At 42.6% G+C, this 14,025-nt stretch overlaps 1 protein-coding gene across 1 annotated transcript; it reads left to right on the top strand.

The window, feature by feature from the left end:
* Positions 1-4,955: 4,955 nt before the first annotated feature.
* LOC131090300 (acyl-coenzyme A synthetase ACSM3, mitochondrial-like) lies at positions 4,956-12,766 on the top strand. The gene is made up of 13 exons (XM_058035588.1): positions 4,956-5,156; positions 5,938-6,148; positions 6,579-6,786; positions 7,188-7,331; positions 7,744-7,900; positions 8,356-8,435; positions 9,128-9,251; positions 9,973-10,053; positions 10,179-10,280; positions 11,187-11,314; positions 11,413-11,512; positions 12,110-12,229; positions 12,626-12,766. The coding sequence occupies exons 1-13, from the start codon at positions 4,956-4,958 to the stop codon at positions 12,710-12,712; spliced, it is 1,743 nt and encodes a 580-aa protein (XP_057891571.1). The 3' UTR covers positions 12,713-12,766.
* Positions 12,767-14,025: the final 1,259 nt, after the last annotated feature.

Genomic DNA, 14,025 nt, shown 5'->3' with positions numbered 1-14,025 from the left:
TCTATTACCTGTACCAACCATAAGACATCAAACATGGCACATGTTTATGACCTAGAACATGTGGAAACATGGCAAAAAACAAACTGTGGAAGAAAAAGTTGACAATATTCAAACAAAGTGTAAGTACAACTCTTAGAGACATAAAATTAAAAGAGAAGTTAATAAAAATAATCTTTGTCCTGTGGTGGCTATCAGCAGCACATTAATATATTCTTGTCAATAACTACCACTGCACCATTCTCAAAGTCTTTCAGAGTGAGAAAAAAAAACAATTTCTTTTTAATTCTTCTATTCATCATGATGAAATTGTGATGTACTTAAATGGTTAAAGTTGAGGCAAAAGAAGACCCAAAATGCTCTAGGTTAAGGTGCAAATGACACACAAATAACAATAGTGTAAATGATTACACGAAAAAAAGTTACTCCACAGAAAGAATTCTGCTGCTTGGTCTGTTTTGTGCCACATTCTGTTCTCATTATTTCCGAAGAAGTGAAGTCAGAGGGGTTTTACTCCAAAACCTTTATGAAGGAGTTTCCAGGTTTCACATCTCCAGGGAACAGCTGATCTTACAGTGCCTCTTATGGGAAACATGTCCTAGCAGGTGAGTGAAATGAATGAAGAGGATCTCCCCCTGCAGCTCCTGATCTCTCCTGTCCACAGCAGAAAGGTGAGGAAAATGTTATTTATCTGCACTCTTCATCTTGATGATCACTGAGCAAAGCAAATGGTATTAAATCAGGAGTAATCATTTTTGAGTCTCACTCCTCATTCTGAGACCTTTGCCATTACTGAATCTTTTCCTCAGTTTGCTGTATTCATTTTCACCTCTATATTTGCAGGTGAGAAAGTGCTAAAAACTTGAAGGTTCTCACAGTATTCTTGGAGGATGTTTCTGTACAGCACTCGGGAATCTCAAACTGCAAATGTGTTTCATCTTGTCAGTCTTGAATATCATTTCCCTAAATATTCCTAAATATTTTCTGTCCCTCCTCTTTCTCTCATAGGCTATTGTGTAGATTTTGTCATTCTAATGCTCTGGAATAGGCAAGTTACAGCTAAATCAGAGAATTAGAGCAGACCGAGAAAGGAGAAACATCTGCCTAAGTGATTAAGGATTGTTTACAAGTGGTCAGTGTTTCTCTGCACAATGTCCAAGGATTGTGGAGAACACCATGAATTTCTGCTGCTTTTGACAAAATATCTCTCTGGGGGGGAAATCTGCATCCAGACTATTTATGTTGGCAGACAGCACTGAAAAGATTGTGTTAAGTTCTGGGTATTTGAACTCATTTGCCTGATGGGCAGATTAAATAAGGTTAAATTAATCTGTATAAGGTTCTGCTAAGGAAAAAGGCAATAGTTCCAATGTTAAATAAGTAACTTTTCTTGAGGAATCAAATGTCACCAATGCTGAAATCTGTGCATCAAAGATGTGAGAATAAACAGCTACAAGTGAAGACATGGGACAAGGGGTAAAAGACATAGGCAGGCCCATGATCTGTTTTTTTTGGTTCCTGTGGGATTCCTAGAGATGAAATTTCCTTGTAGGAAATGTTTAATAACATCTTTTGCTGTTTCACCTTTGTGAGCAGAGGCAAAGATTGCTCCTGACAATCTTCTATGGAAACATGTATACATTTAAAGCAACCAAAAGACACATAATGGGTCACATGCTTTGCCAAATCTGTAAATTGTGAAGCCCTCCAGGATTTACTGCTGCCCCAAGAGACAGCAGAGAATATTTCTGGCAGTCAGGGCATGTAGTGACATCGTGTGTTAGTTTGTTTATTACCTTCTGTTAGGAATCCTGGCAAAGAAGAATGAGAATGTACATACATGACAAAATAGGGATGCTGTTTCTGAGAAAGGATAAAGATTAAAGTTTTAAGCAAGGAGTATAACTGGTCATTAGCAACTGTCTCCAGGAATGAATTTTCAGCTCCCTCAACAATACCTGTAAAATAAGCAGAATCAGCTACCAAATTAAAAAGTCATGTAACAAAACAAACAACAGTACTAAATCTTAATGATCTTTATCAAATGTTTAACCTAATTAATGGTTTGTAACAGTCTGAGAGAGAATTTTAAGTCCCAAATATTTCTAGGGTGATGTTTGCTGTGTCTTCTCCTCTGTAATGGTCAGTCCAGCTTGTTGGGTGGCTGTGATGGTGACTTTCAAAGTTGAATGTAAAATGGATCATTTTTAGCTGCAATAAGTATATTATCCATATAATGATAAAAAACTGCTTGTGGATGATTCTGGTGAAGGGGTGCCAAAACTTTACCTTTATGCATTTAGGCTTAGGCTTACTAGGCTTTTGCTTTATATCTACGAAGTCTGGAGCAGGTGTGTTACCATTAGGGATTTGCATGAGTGCTTTCCTTGCTGCATTTTTAATATCATCAGGCACTGGCTTTGGGAGGTTTGCAGCCTAATCTTGGGGCTGGGTATGAGCTCCCTCCCCAGCTGAGTGTTCTAGTGTTAGCATTGCCTGTGCCTGGTCCTCAGCACTGTAAAGCAACAACTGATTCAACATGCAACAATTGGTGTAACAATCTCTTCCACCCCCTTTCCCACAGGGTGAATCCAGGCGGAGACAGCAGCACAGTCATCACGTGCTGTATGTCATGAGGGGTTAAAAGATATGCAGTGAAAATAGCTTGCATTCGACTGCTGAAGAAAGGAGAAGCCTGTCCATAGCTTTCGGCAGCCTTACAGTCTTTGTATTTCCCTGTAGGCTCGAGGTTCCCATCTAGGACCAGCTCTTCCCCTTCTGTTCTTTACCATACTAGTCTGGCTCTTCAGCCACGGATCAGTGGAATCACTGGCTCTAGAAGGGATTAGGTTTTCCTCTGAGGAGGGCGGAGGATGCAAGCACAGTGTTGTTATTGCTGGAAGGGTAAAGGCAGAGCTGGTGCTCTGGCGCACGCACAGCCATGGGGACATTGGCACGGCCATGTTGGAGAGCAGCGCGTCGGGGAGCACGGTGGGCGTGGCTCTGGCTGCCCGGGAGGGGCGTGGCCCGGGGCATGCTGGGAGTTGTAGTCAGGAGCGGTGGGGTGCAGTTGAAGGGGACCGTTGAGGCAGCATGGTGCCTCTGGTGGCATAGACGTTAGCAGGGTGGTTAGCAGGTAATACAACACGATATTCAGATGGACAGGAGAGAGGCTGGGGTGGTGAGGAGCAGGAAAGGCAGGGGGGATCCGAGAGGGATCCCAAGCAGAGGACGCAGAAGGGAATGCAGGGTAGCTGAGTAACTTGTGTCGAGTTCCATTCTAGGGCAGTCTGCGGGAGGACAGGGGAAGGAACACGAAGGGGCAGGGGTTGCGATTTGCACTGCTTCTGTGTCTGGGACAGGTTGCACCCTGGCGTTCCATCCCCAGGGTGAGGGAGTTAAAAGCAGTCTCGGTTTGGGAAGGGATCCTGCACAGTGAAGTGGCCCCGGACCCCCCGGATTCCTGCCACACCAGCAAGGCCAGGGAGGGGCCGAGCGCCGGCAGTTGCTGCTCTTTGGCTTTGAGCGTTCTGAGAATCACACAGAAAGCAGGCACACCACGAGACGGTCCCCCTCGGTAGCTAGGTCATAAAGCGTGACGCCCACAAAGTTCCAAAATCCCACAGAGAAGATTCCACAGTCCGTGCCGTGTTGTGCAGCGCCGCACGGGGCCGAGCCGGGGCTGCAGCCGGTGAGGCACAAGCGCCAGGGCTGGGCAGGGCCCTGTGGGCGGGTGAGAGCAGGGCCCTGGCTGCGGCAGAGCCTGGCACAGCGCTACTGGCTACAGTTGCCAGGAAGTTCCGAAACACCCAATTTAGAGGGCTTTAACTCGTGATTATTGGCCTTTCTTCTGTGGACCGCCAAGAAAAATTTAGAGTTATTGTATTTGTCCCTGTCTAGTCTTGACAGTTTCATTCCCATAATAACCGGGATTAGGTGGGGTATGCCCACCGGGTTCGGCTAGGAGCAGCAGGAATAAGTGTCTCTTTTCTCTACTTACCTGCTTTTTCTGGCAGGCAACCAAAAGATCTGACTCCAAGGGTTGCTTGTAACCATGTCAGGCCTGCTGATTTAATCCACAGCAGAGAAAATAAAAGGTCCTTATGACTGGTAAAACCCAGTGAAATCAAACAGAAGATCCCTCAATTTGAGGTCCCTGTTTGGGCGCCAGTCATTGTAGCTTTCACTCGCTGCAACCCGTAGTTCAACTTGGCCGGGGAAACTGACAAAAAAAGGGATGGGAATGATGGTCTTGCCCAAAAAAAAACCCCAAAAAACTTTAATAGCAAAATAACACACATGGAATCTGCAGAGTCTGGGGACATGATCCAAAGATGTGGGGGAGGGGATGTGGCAAATATTACAAGGTATAGGGATTTTCTAAGGACAAGGATCCTGTCAGGAATGTGAGCTCAGGACATGACCTTATTTGTAAAAGGTACTGAACCAACGGAGAACAAGAACCAGAAACCTGATCAAATATAGGATAGATCTGTTAACATATTGGTTCCCATGACCCCACTCTTCTTGCCATGAGAAGTTTTTTTCAGTGTCCTGTTTCCCATGGCCTCAGGCTGATGCCCCCTGCCTATGCTACTGAGGTTAAGCCACCATTTATTCCAGCTGGATGAGATTCCACAGTTGTTGTTTTTGTTGCAGGATTCATAGCAACAACTCCGCTAATTTTATTAAACTCAAGGTGACTGTGCTTATTCCTTCTATATACCATAATGTTAAATATTCACGTCACAAAAATACAGGTAACATGATATAAAACGAGGATGTGTGTAAGCAACCTATTTATTCAAGATGGTTTGCGTTCGTTTATCCGACATCGTACATGGGACAGCCTCCAATAACTGGATTCGCTTAATATCTTTTCTTTCATTCCAGGTGACTGATTCCTTAGATGTACACCTGATTCCTTCCCCTCATCATCTGATAAAACATCATTTATCATGAGGACATTTCTTAAATCCTGGATTCCTCAGTGTTTGTGGATTCTCAGGTCACCTTCCAGAACATTCCATGGAAACAACCGGCTTCTTACATCTTCGATAGTTTCCCATTTTGAATCTATAATCAAGGGTGAAAAGGAAGTGCCAGAATATTTCAACTTTGCAAGTGATGTCTTAGATAAGTGGACACAACTGGAAAAGGTAGTATTTGTCTTTTATTTTATAGACATTGAATTGTAGTTTAACCCCAGCTGTCAACTGAGAACCACAGAGCCCCTGGATCTCACACACACACATCCACACACATCCAGCGGGATGGGGAGGAGAAACAGGAGGAAAAAAGGTAAAACCCGTGAGTTGAGGAAAGAACCGTTTAAGAATTGAAATATAATAATAATAATCATCATATTAGTAGCAGTAGTAGCTCACTGTCCACTGGTTGATGCCAAGCCCATCCCCAAACACCTCCTAGCAAACTTCCTCCCAGGTTGTAAACTGAGCAGGACCTCCTGTGATGTGGAATATCCCTTCAGGCAGTTGAGGTCAGCTGTCCTGTCCACGATCTCTCCCAGCTTCTTCTGCAGCTCTTTGTTGGCAGAGTGTGGGAAACTGGAAAGTCCTTGACTTACAGTAAGCACTGCTTAGCAACAACTAAAGCATCAGTGTGTTATCAATACTGCACTGATCCTAAATTCATAAACCACACACTTTACCACGACATAGTAAGGGAATTGATTTCATTCCAGACTAAATGAGGAGACAGTGGAAAGAATGTCAGATGATACAAATCCATTTTCCTCATGGGTACTAGGCAGTATCGGCTGCAGAGTGGAAAGCATTATTTTATTTTGGTTATCAGAAATACAGGAGTCACCCTAAGAGAGTGATTGCCAGGGATGGTTTGCTTAGTTAAGCGTTATTTTGTATTAAAGTGAAACCTTTTAAAGTTTTTCTTCTTATTATGTCTTCTTATGTTTTGAAGGCGGGAAAAAAACCAGCAAATCCAGCTTTTTGGTGGGTCAATGATAAGGGAGAGGAGGTGAAGTGGAGCTTTGAGGAGTTGGGCTCTCTGTCCAAGAAGGCAGCCAATGTCCTTTCTGAGGCCTGTGGTTTGGGGAGAGGAGACAGAATTGTGGCAATTCTGCCTCGTGTTCCTGAGTGGTGGCTCCTGAACGTGGCCTGCATGCGAACAGGTGAGTGACTCACGGACTCGGTGGCTGCAGACAGAAAGCAAACAGAGCCTACAAGCCATCTATTAGATGAGGGTGGAGAAAATGCAAACAGGAATATTCTGTTGGGGCCTCTACAGCTGCTCTTTTGGCTAGAGGGAGAATTGGCTTCACCCACACAGGAAGCACTGACATGGTCCAGTCAAAATCAGTGAATTCAGCCAGTGAGGGCTGAATGGCTGCAACCAAAGGCCACACTTGGCCACATACATTGGAAGGGAGCTGAATTTATCATGGAAGAACTTGGAGTCATTAATAATTCAATAGATCTATTTTGCTCTGCTTTTAAACTGAAAAACATCCATGATGGATAAAATCAGCATCAACAGAGAGACATAATCAAGTCATTTTGGGAAATGCTGAGTTTTCTCAATTGCCTCTTGCTTTTTTCCAGGAATTGTCCTTTTTCCAGGAACAACCCAACTAACTGCCAAAGACATCTTATACCGACTCCAGACTTCAAAGGCCAAGTGCATTGTTACCGATGATGCCCTGGCACCTGCAGTGGAATCTGTCCTGTCTGACACCCAGTTCCTGAAAACCAAACTCATTGTAGGCCAGGGGAGCAGGGATGGGTGGCTGAACTTCAAAGAACTCCTTGCGTGAGTATCCAGCTCTTTTCTTTCCAGTTCTTTGAGGTTTTGGGAGCTGTATCATTCAGGTGACATTGCTGAGGTGTGGGGGTAATTTTCAAAATATGAATGAGTTACATTTCTGTCAACTTGCAGCACTGTGATTACACTGCATTAAGTACATCTTCATGCAACCAGGTTTTGGGACCCAAGTTCAGGTCCTTCAGCTTCTTCTTGCTCTTCGCCCTTGTGATTCAGAGTATATGTGACAGGCAAAATGTGTTCTCTGACTTTTCCCTCTGATATATAATGGATTTAGTAAGATCATATAATTTGAGGCAGCTTTCCTGTTGATCTCCTAAACATTAAAAATACTGCTTCCTTGGTGGAAAACTGCATGCAGTGACCAGAATACATAATTTCTTCTGAAGGGCTGCATCTGCTGAACATATATGTACGAAGACGAGGAGTAACGACCCAATGACTGTGTATTTTACCAGCGGAACTACAGGCTTCCCAAAAATGGTGCTGCATTCCTACTGCAGTTACGGCATTGGATTTGTAACCACTGGCAGGTATTACCTTGCAGTTCCCCCCAGGGTCCTGATTAAGTGCTGTGATCAGCACTAAACTGAACACGAGACCATAACATTCCAGTAAATGTAGGCATTTCATCACTGTAGGATTTGCAGCTTCTTCATCTTTCCTCTCTCATGGTAAAACCCTTGTTATTAAAACCTTCTTGAAGGCCAAGGTGAGCTCATTATGTGCAGAGTTGTGTCACTTGCAGGGCTGAAAGCAGAGGAGCAATAAGGAGAGCATCCCTACAAGCACACCAGAGGAAGTCAAGTGCTCTCATGTTGTGTCAACCTTTCCTGAGAGCCAAAGCAACCTTGGGCTGTTTCATTATACCTTAAAAGTTAAATCTGTGGCTTGGTGCTGATTTGCTTTCCCTGAAAGTCTTTTTCATCTCTGCTTTTTCATTAGGCGTTGGCTAGGCTTGGGTCCTTCAGATGTAATGTGGAATACCTCTGATACTGGCTGGGCAAAATCAGCCTACGGCTGTGTTTTTGCACCATGGATCTGTGGAGCCTGTGTCTTTATACACCATATGCCAGTGTTTAAACCAGAAATTATTGGAACTGTGAGTAATCCCCGCATCCCAAGCAATCCAAAGGTACCAGAATGCCTATTCCTCTTCCCAGCTCTTTTTCAAAACCACTCAGCTGGATGATTCTCCTCAACATTGGCCTCTTGTGTGGGGCAGAAACCTTGACTTTCCCAAGAATACTGGAAAAGTTGTAGTAGTGTTCCCTATCTCAATTAGGCTCGAGCCTGGGACAAAGACACCTTGGAAACCCCCCCCAAAAAACCCTTAACTGGAACTACTGCTCTCACTGGTCCTTCATTTACATGAGTGACTTCTGTTGAACAGAAAGTTCCATATTGTGCAGGAGTTGGACTGCCTGGTACAGTATTTTCATTGTTTTTATCTTGCAGACATTTGAGCATGTAAATGGTGTTAATCACCTGCACATTCACAAGGTCAGGCCCAGCATTACACTTTCTTTTCAGCACAATAATTTCCTATTTCTCTAGACTCTCTCAAAATATCCCATCACCGCCTTCTGCACGGCTCCCACTGGGTTCCGCCTGCTGGTCCAACATGACATGAGCAGGTACAGCAGGGAAGGGAGGGAGGCTGGGGTACAATGCTGGGACACCTCTGCAAGCTTAGGTCCTTGGGTTCCTTAATTCTCTTTTACAGTTCAAGGAAACCTAATTAGCAAAGCTTGCTTGCTCTCAGTAAAGAACACACTCTGTTTTCAAATGTGAGAAGAATTAGCCACACCATAGGCTACCTGGGCTTAGGACTGGCTCTTTGAATAGACAGCACAGAGGAAACAAAGGGGATTTTTTTTTTAAAGCTGTCACTTCCTCTGAATTTAGGCTTCACAGTTCAATTGAAGTCAAGGTTTTGGGCAGCATTGGATCAGGGAGTTCCTGGTGCACCATGGAGTTGTTCTCACATGCTTGAGAATGAAGGGAGCAGTTAGAGGAGTTCCACCTGCTGAGAGTTACTTGGCAGCTGTTCTTCCTGACTTGTTACTCTGTAAAATACCCAGCTTGTGAGAAGTGATTTGCAAGGGGTTTTCACATCTTGGTAAGGTACTCATTCTTGTCACATAGGTCTTTCATCCTACCAAAAGCCAGTCCAGGTTTTAGCAGAGAGCTCAGGCTCTGTCATCCTATTCTGCCTTTCCTTCAGTCTTAGGTGTACTTGGAAAGCTGAGGAAGTCTGTTTAGTTAAGGTTGCTCACTGCTCATTTTAGGAGTTAAGAGAATTATTTCATTTGCTCTTCCTCACAAGGTACAAGCTCCTGAGTCTGAAGCATTGTGTAACTGCAGGGGAAGCTCTCAATCCTGAAGTGTTTTCCCAGTGGAAAGCCCAGACAGATTTGGATATCTATGAAGGATATGGTCAGAGTGAAACAGTACGTTTGCATTAATTCTTGTAGTATACCCATTCAAAGGTAAGACTACTAGAGCCATGGTGTCCTTGATAAATCAATGGAAAAGTTTAGAATCATTTACATGATTTAAAAAAAAAGACTTTGTATAATTATGATTATACAGTTCTAGAATCAGCAAGCCGCATATTCTCGATAGTTTAGACCCCTGCAAAAACGTTGCCAGAGACACTTCACATCAAATAAGTTGTAGGAGATCTCTTTCTCATCTTTACTTCAAAATAACCCCTGAACACATAATTTGCTCCAACTCTCAGTTTGGCCTGTCTGAGTTTTTAATGGCAAATATTAAACCAGCTCACATCCCAGACTTCTCTGTAAGTGAACATTAACAAAACTATTAAGAGCTAGATCTCAGGCTTTCTCTCATTTTGCCCTTGAAATGGTCCCAAATTAATTGTCCCAATATTGAAATAAGATCTGTAATAATAATCTGCTGTCCTGCAAAATAAAAGTCAAGAGTTTGCAGGACAATCCACTGGCTCAGACTCAACAGAACAAAGCTCTCACAGGTCTGACCTGAAATGCCTCTCAACCCCTCTGGTGTTCTCAAAAAACCACAGCGCTTTGGTCCCCATTTAGCCCTTGTCACACAAACTCATGGAAAGATGCCTAATGCAAACAATAACAAAATTTACAAGATATTGCAACAATTTTAAAAATATTTTAAAAATCTATTCTGCAGGTGGCACTCTGTGCCAATGTAAAAGGAATGAAAATTAAACCTGGCTCTTTGGGAAAACCTCTTCCCCCTTTTGATGTGCAGGTATGTGGCAGTTGTGGGTAGAAGAGTAAGGCAGTGCTGTGTCTCTTCTGTGGCCTGCACTGAGCTGCAGCAGATGTTCCTGTGAGCTGATCAAAGCAGCCCTGCTGTGTGTGTCCTTTCTGCAGATCGTAGATGAGCAAGGGGCTGTGGTGCCTCAGGGAGAAGAGGGCACCATTGCTGTCCGGGTGAAGCCCAAACGGCCCTTCTGTCTGTTCTCCGAGTACTTGGTGAGCCTGACTTGCTGTGCCTGTGTCTGCTCAGGCACCCAGGAGACACCCAGGGCAGAGGTCTGCCAGGAGCAGAACTCCATGCAGAATTCTCAGAAAGTCTCCCTGGGTTACGTGAGGACTTTGAGCCTGATCAGTGTGTGGTGATGCTGAGGGGCAGGACATTCTTAAGAAAGCATAGACCCAGGCAAACTTAAAGACATTCTCCCCTGCAACTGAACTATCATAATTAATAAGCTATCTATGTTTTTAATCCTTTTCTGAACCCACATAATATTTGGATATTTGTAGCATACTCAAGTAACAACTTGTAAAATGTAATTTCTCACTAAGGGACAAGAAACTTCTACAAGACCAATACTATAGCTTCTGGTTTTCATTCTGTCTTCTGTTGTCAAAGAGTTTTCTTGTGTGACCAAGAGGTTACACTGGATGTAGAGGTCCTATAGGTCAATGCAAACAATGAAGTTTCCCTGCAGGTGACCTCATTTCAGTTTTGATCCTGTCAGTTAAGGGTAAATAGTTTATTTTGACATGAGATTATTGTGGCAACCTCTTCCAATGATAAATCATCTCCCTGAACAGAGTGGGTTACACATTTTTGTGGGTCACACATTTGCTTTGATGGATGGGCATTTTGATAGAGCACAACTTTTCTCTCTAGAACAGAAATCTCTACATACATTCTTTAGTGTGTAGTGCTCTTTTCCACCTGCCACACACTTCAGGCACCAAACTGCTAATCAATATGGCTTTTTAGTTGAAAACATGAAACAGTACTGAACACACTTATTTTGAGAACAACTGAAAAAATTATTTTTGTCATTTTTTGCATCACTGCTAAGGAAATGCATTATGTTTCAGTAATAAACAGGTACCTTTTCTGAAATATTTGATTGTTGCCAGGATAATCCAGAGAAAACTGCTGCCACTCTGTGTGGAGATTTTTATCTCACTGGAGACAGAGGCTTTATGGATGAAGAGGGATATATCTGGTTTGTTGGAAGAGCTGACGATATCATTAACTCTGCTGGGTAAGGCATCTCCTGTTAGATCTGCCTGATGAAATGCAGCCTGGCAAGGCCAAGGACTGGTCCCTGCTGCTGGGCTGAGCTGTCTCTGTGCTCCCCAGGTACCGCATTGGCCCCTTTGAGGTGGAGAGTGCATTGATAGAGCACCCAGCAGTGGTGGAGGCAGCTGTGGTCAGCAGTCCCGACCCAGTGCGAGGGGAGGTAAAGCAAAATAGGGAAAAAATATCCTTAAAAGAAATACCCTTTCTACTAAGTATCAACTTCCTTATAAGTACACAAGGCTTCCCTGGAATTCAATCTGTTGAATATTTTAAAAATAGGCTAATTTTTTTAAATCCATATCTTAATCAAACTTTCAATATCAGAATTATTTCTTTGTTTGCCGTTTTTATGTGGAAAAATATTTTAGTTTTCCAGACTAATTAAGACATGTTTTTGTCTAAGCAATGAAATTTTGATTATTTCTTGTTTTGTCACTTAGTGCAGTGTAGCAGTGACATCCAGAGTGTTTCATTTTTGTTTTACATTTTCAACTTTGCAACATTTCTTTGAGCAACAGAGTCAAGATTTTCATCTTAATTAGGATATAACTTAAAGGGAAATAAGAAAAAAATCCCCTGCTCCAGAATGGGTCCTTCATAGCACAGCATTCTCTAGTAATCAGCTAATGAAAAGGGAAAACAAAGACAAAGATCAAATTTTGGCATTCTGAATTTTGACATTCACTTTTCAAAACAAATGTATTCCCTTATTGCCACCTCTGGAAGTTAATGGAACCCTTTCATTTTTGTGGCACAGGTGGTCAAAGCTTTTGTTGTTTTAGCTCCTCTCTATGAATCACATGATCAAAAAAAATTAGCTGATGAGCTTCAACAACATGTCAAGAAGGTGACTGCACCATACAAGTATCCAAGGAAGGTAAGTACAGCCCAAAAAGACAGGTTCTCTCATTGTACCTGAAACTGAGCATTTTTTTTCCCACCTCAGCTCTTTTCAACACCTTTCTGACAAACACTCCAACCAGAGTTAGATAAAATGAAAGTAGATGACAGGGTCTGCTGCAGCTGCAGCCTTGGGTTGGCTGTGTGAGCTCGAATGCACCCAGGGGGAGGCAATGGTCGTGCAATTTTACTTCATGATGCCCAGTCTTTCTTTCATGGAGTACTGGGCTTTTCACAGCAGCTCAAATGGGCAAGGCATTCAGTCAGCATTTCATGCTGGCTCTGCAGCTTCCCATCCTTTTATCCCCAACCATAATGAAAATGTGTCTTTCCTTCAGCTGGGAATTTAAACTGATGTATTTTTGCCTTTCAGGTGGAGTTTGTTAAGGAGCTGCCAAAGACAGTCACTGGGAAAATCCAGAGAAATGTTCTAAGGAGCAAAGAGTGGGGAAAAGCATAAAAAGAGCAAGAGTGATCTGGAAAACAAGGAGAGAAATATTCTATTACCTGTACCAACCATAAGACATCAAACATGGCAAATGTTTATGACCTAGAACACGGGGAAACAAGGAGAGAAATATTCTATTACCTGTACCAACCATAAGACATCAAACATGGCACATGTTTATGACCTAGAACATGTGGAAACATTGCAATAAACAAACTGTGGAAGAAAAAGTAGGCAATACTCAAACAAAGTGTAACTACAACTCTTACAGATATAAAATTAAAAGAGAAGTTAATAAAAATAATCTTTGTCCTGTGGTGGCTATCAGCAGCACATTAATATATTCTTGTCAATAACTGCCACTGCACCATTCTCAAAGTCTTTCAGTGTGGAAGGGAAAATGCATCTCTTTTTAATGCTTCTCTTCATCATGATGAAATTGTGATGTACTTAAATGGTTAAAGTTGAGGCAAAAGAAGACCCAAAATGCTTTAGGTTAAGGTGCAAATGACACACAAATAACAATGGTGTAAATGATTACACGAAAAAAAGTTACTCCACAGAAAGAATTCTGCTGCTTGGTCTGTTTTGTGCCACATTCTGTTCTCATTATTTCAGAAGAAGTAAAGTCAGAGGGGTTTCACTCCAAAACCTTTATGAAGGAGTTTCCAGGTTTCCCATCTCCAGGGAACAGCTGATCTTACAGTGCCTCTTATGGGAAACATGTCCTAGCAGGTGAGTGAAATGAATGAAGAGGATCTCCCCCTGCAGCTCCTGATCTCTCCTGTCCACAGCAGAAAGGTGAGGAAAATGTTATTTATCTGCACTCTTTGTGTTGATGATCACTGAGCAAAGCAAATGGTATTAAATCAGGAGTAATCATTTTTGAGTCTCACTCCTCATTCTGAGACCTTTGCCATTACTGAATCTTTTCCTCAGTTTGCTGTATTCATTTTCACCTCTATATTTGCAGGTGAGAAAGTGCTAAAAACTTGAAGGTTCTCACAGTATTCTTGGAGGATGTTTTTGTACAGCACTCGGGAATCTCAAACTGCAAATGTGTTTCATCTTGTCAGTCTTGAATATCATTTCCCTAAATATTCCTAAATATTTTCTGTCCCTCCTCTTTCTCTCATAGGCTATTGTGTAGATTTTGTCATTCTAATGCTCTGGAATAGGCAAGTTACAGCTAAATCAGAGAATTAGAGCAGACCGAGAAAGGAGAAACATCTGCCTAAGTGATTAAGGATTGTTTACAAGTGGTCAGTGTTTCTCTGCACAATGTCCAAGGATTGTGGAGAACACCATGAATTTCTGCTGCTTTT

The sequence above is a fragment of the Melospiza georgiana genome, chromosome 16, assembly GCF_028018845.1.
Source record: "Melospiza georgiana isolate bMelGeo1 chromosome 16, bMelGeo1.pri, whole genome shotgun sequence".
Lineage (NCBI taxonomy): Eukaryota > Metazoa > Chordata > Aves > Passeriformes > Passerellidae > Melospiza > Melospiza georgiana.
Note: the sequence above shows the minus strand (reverse complement) of the source record. Positions and strands in the feature narration are given on the sequence as shown.

Excerpts from the sequence above, each read along its gene's own strand:
- LOC131090300 (XM_058035588.1), top strand. The coding sequence starts at position 4,956 with ATGAGGACATTTCTTAAATCCTGGATTCCTCAGTGTTTGTGGATTCTC. Across the intron at positions 5,157-5,937 it reads AGTGGACACAACTGGAAAAG|GCGGGAAAAAAACCAGCAAA; the intron begins GTAGTATTTGTC and ends TATGTTTTGAAG. Across the intron at positions 11,513-12,109 it reads CCGACCCAGTGCGAGGGGAG|GTGGTCAAAGCTTTTGTTGT; the intron begins GTAAAGCAAAAT and ends TTTGTGGCACAG.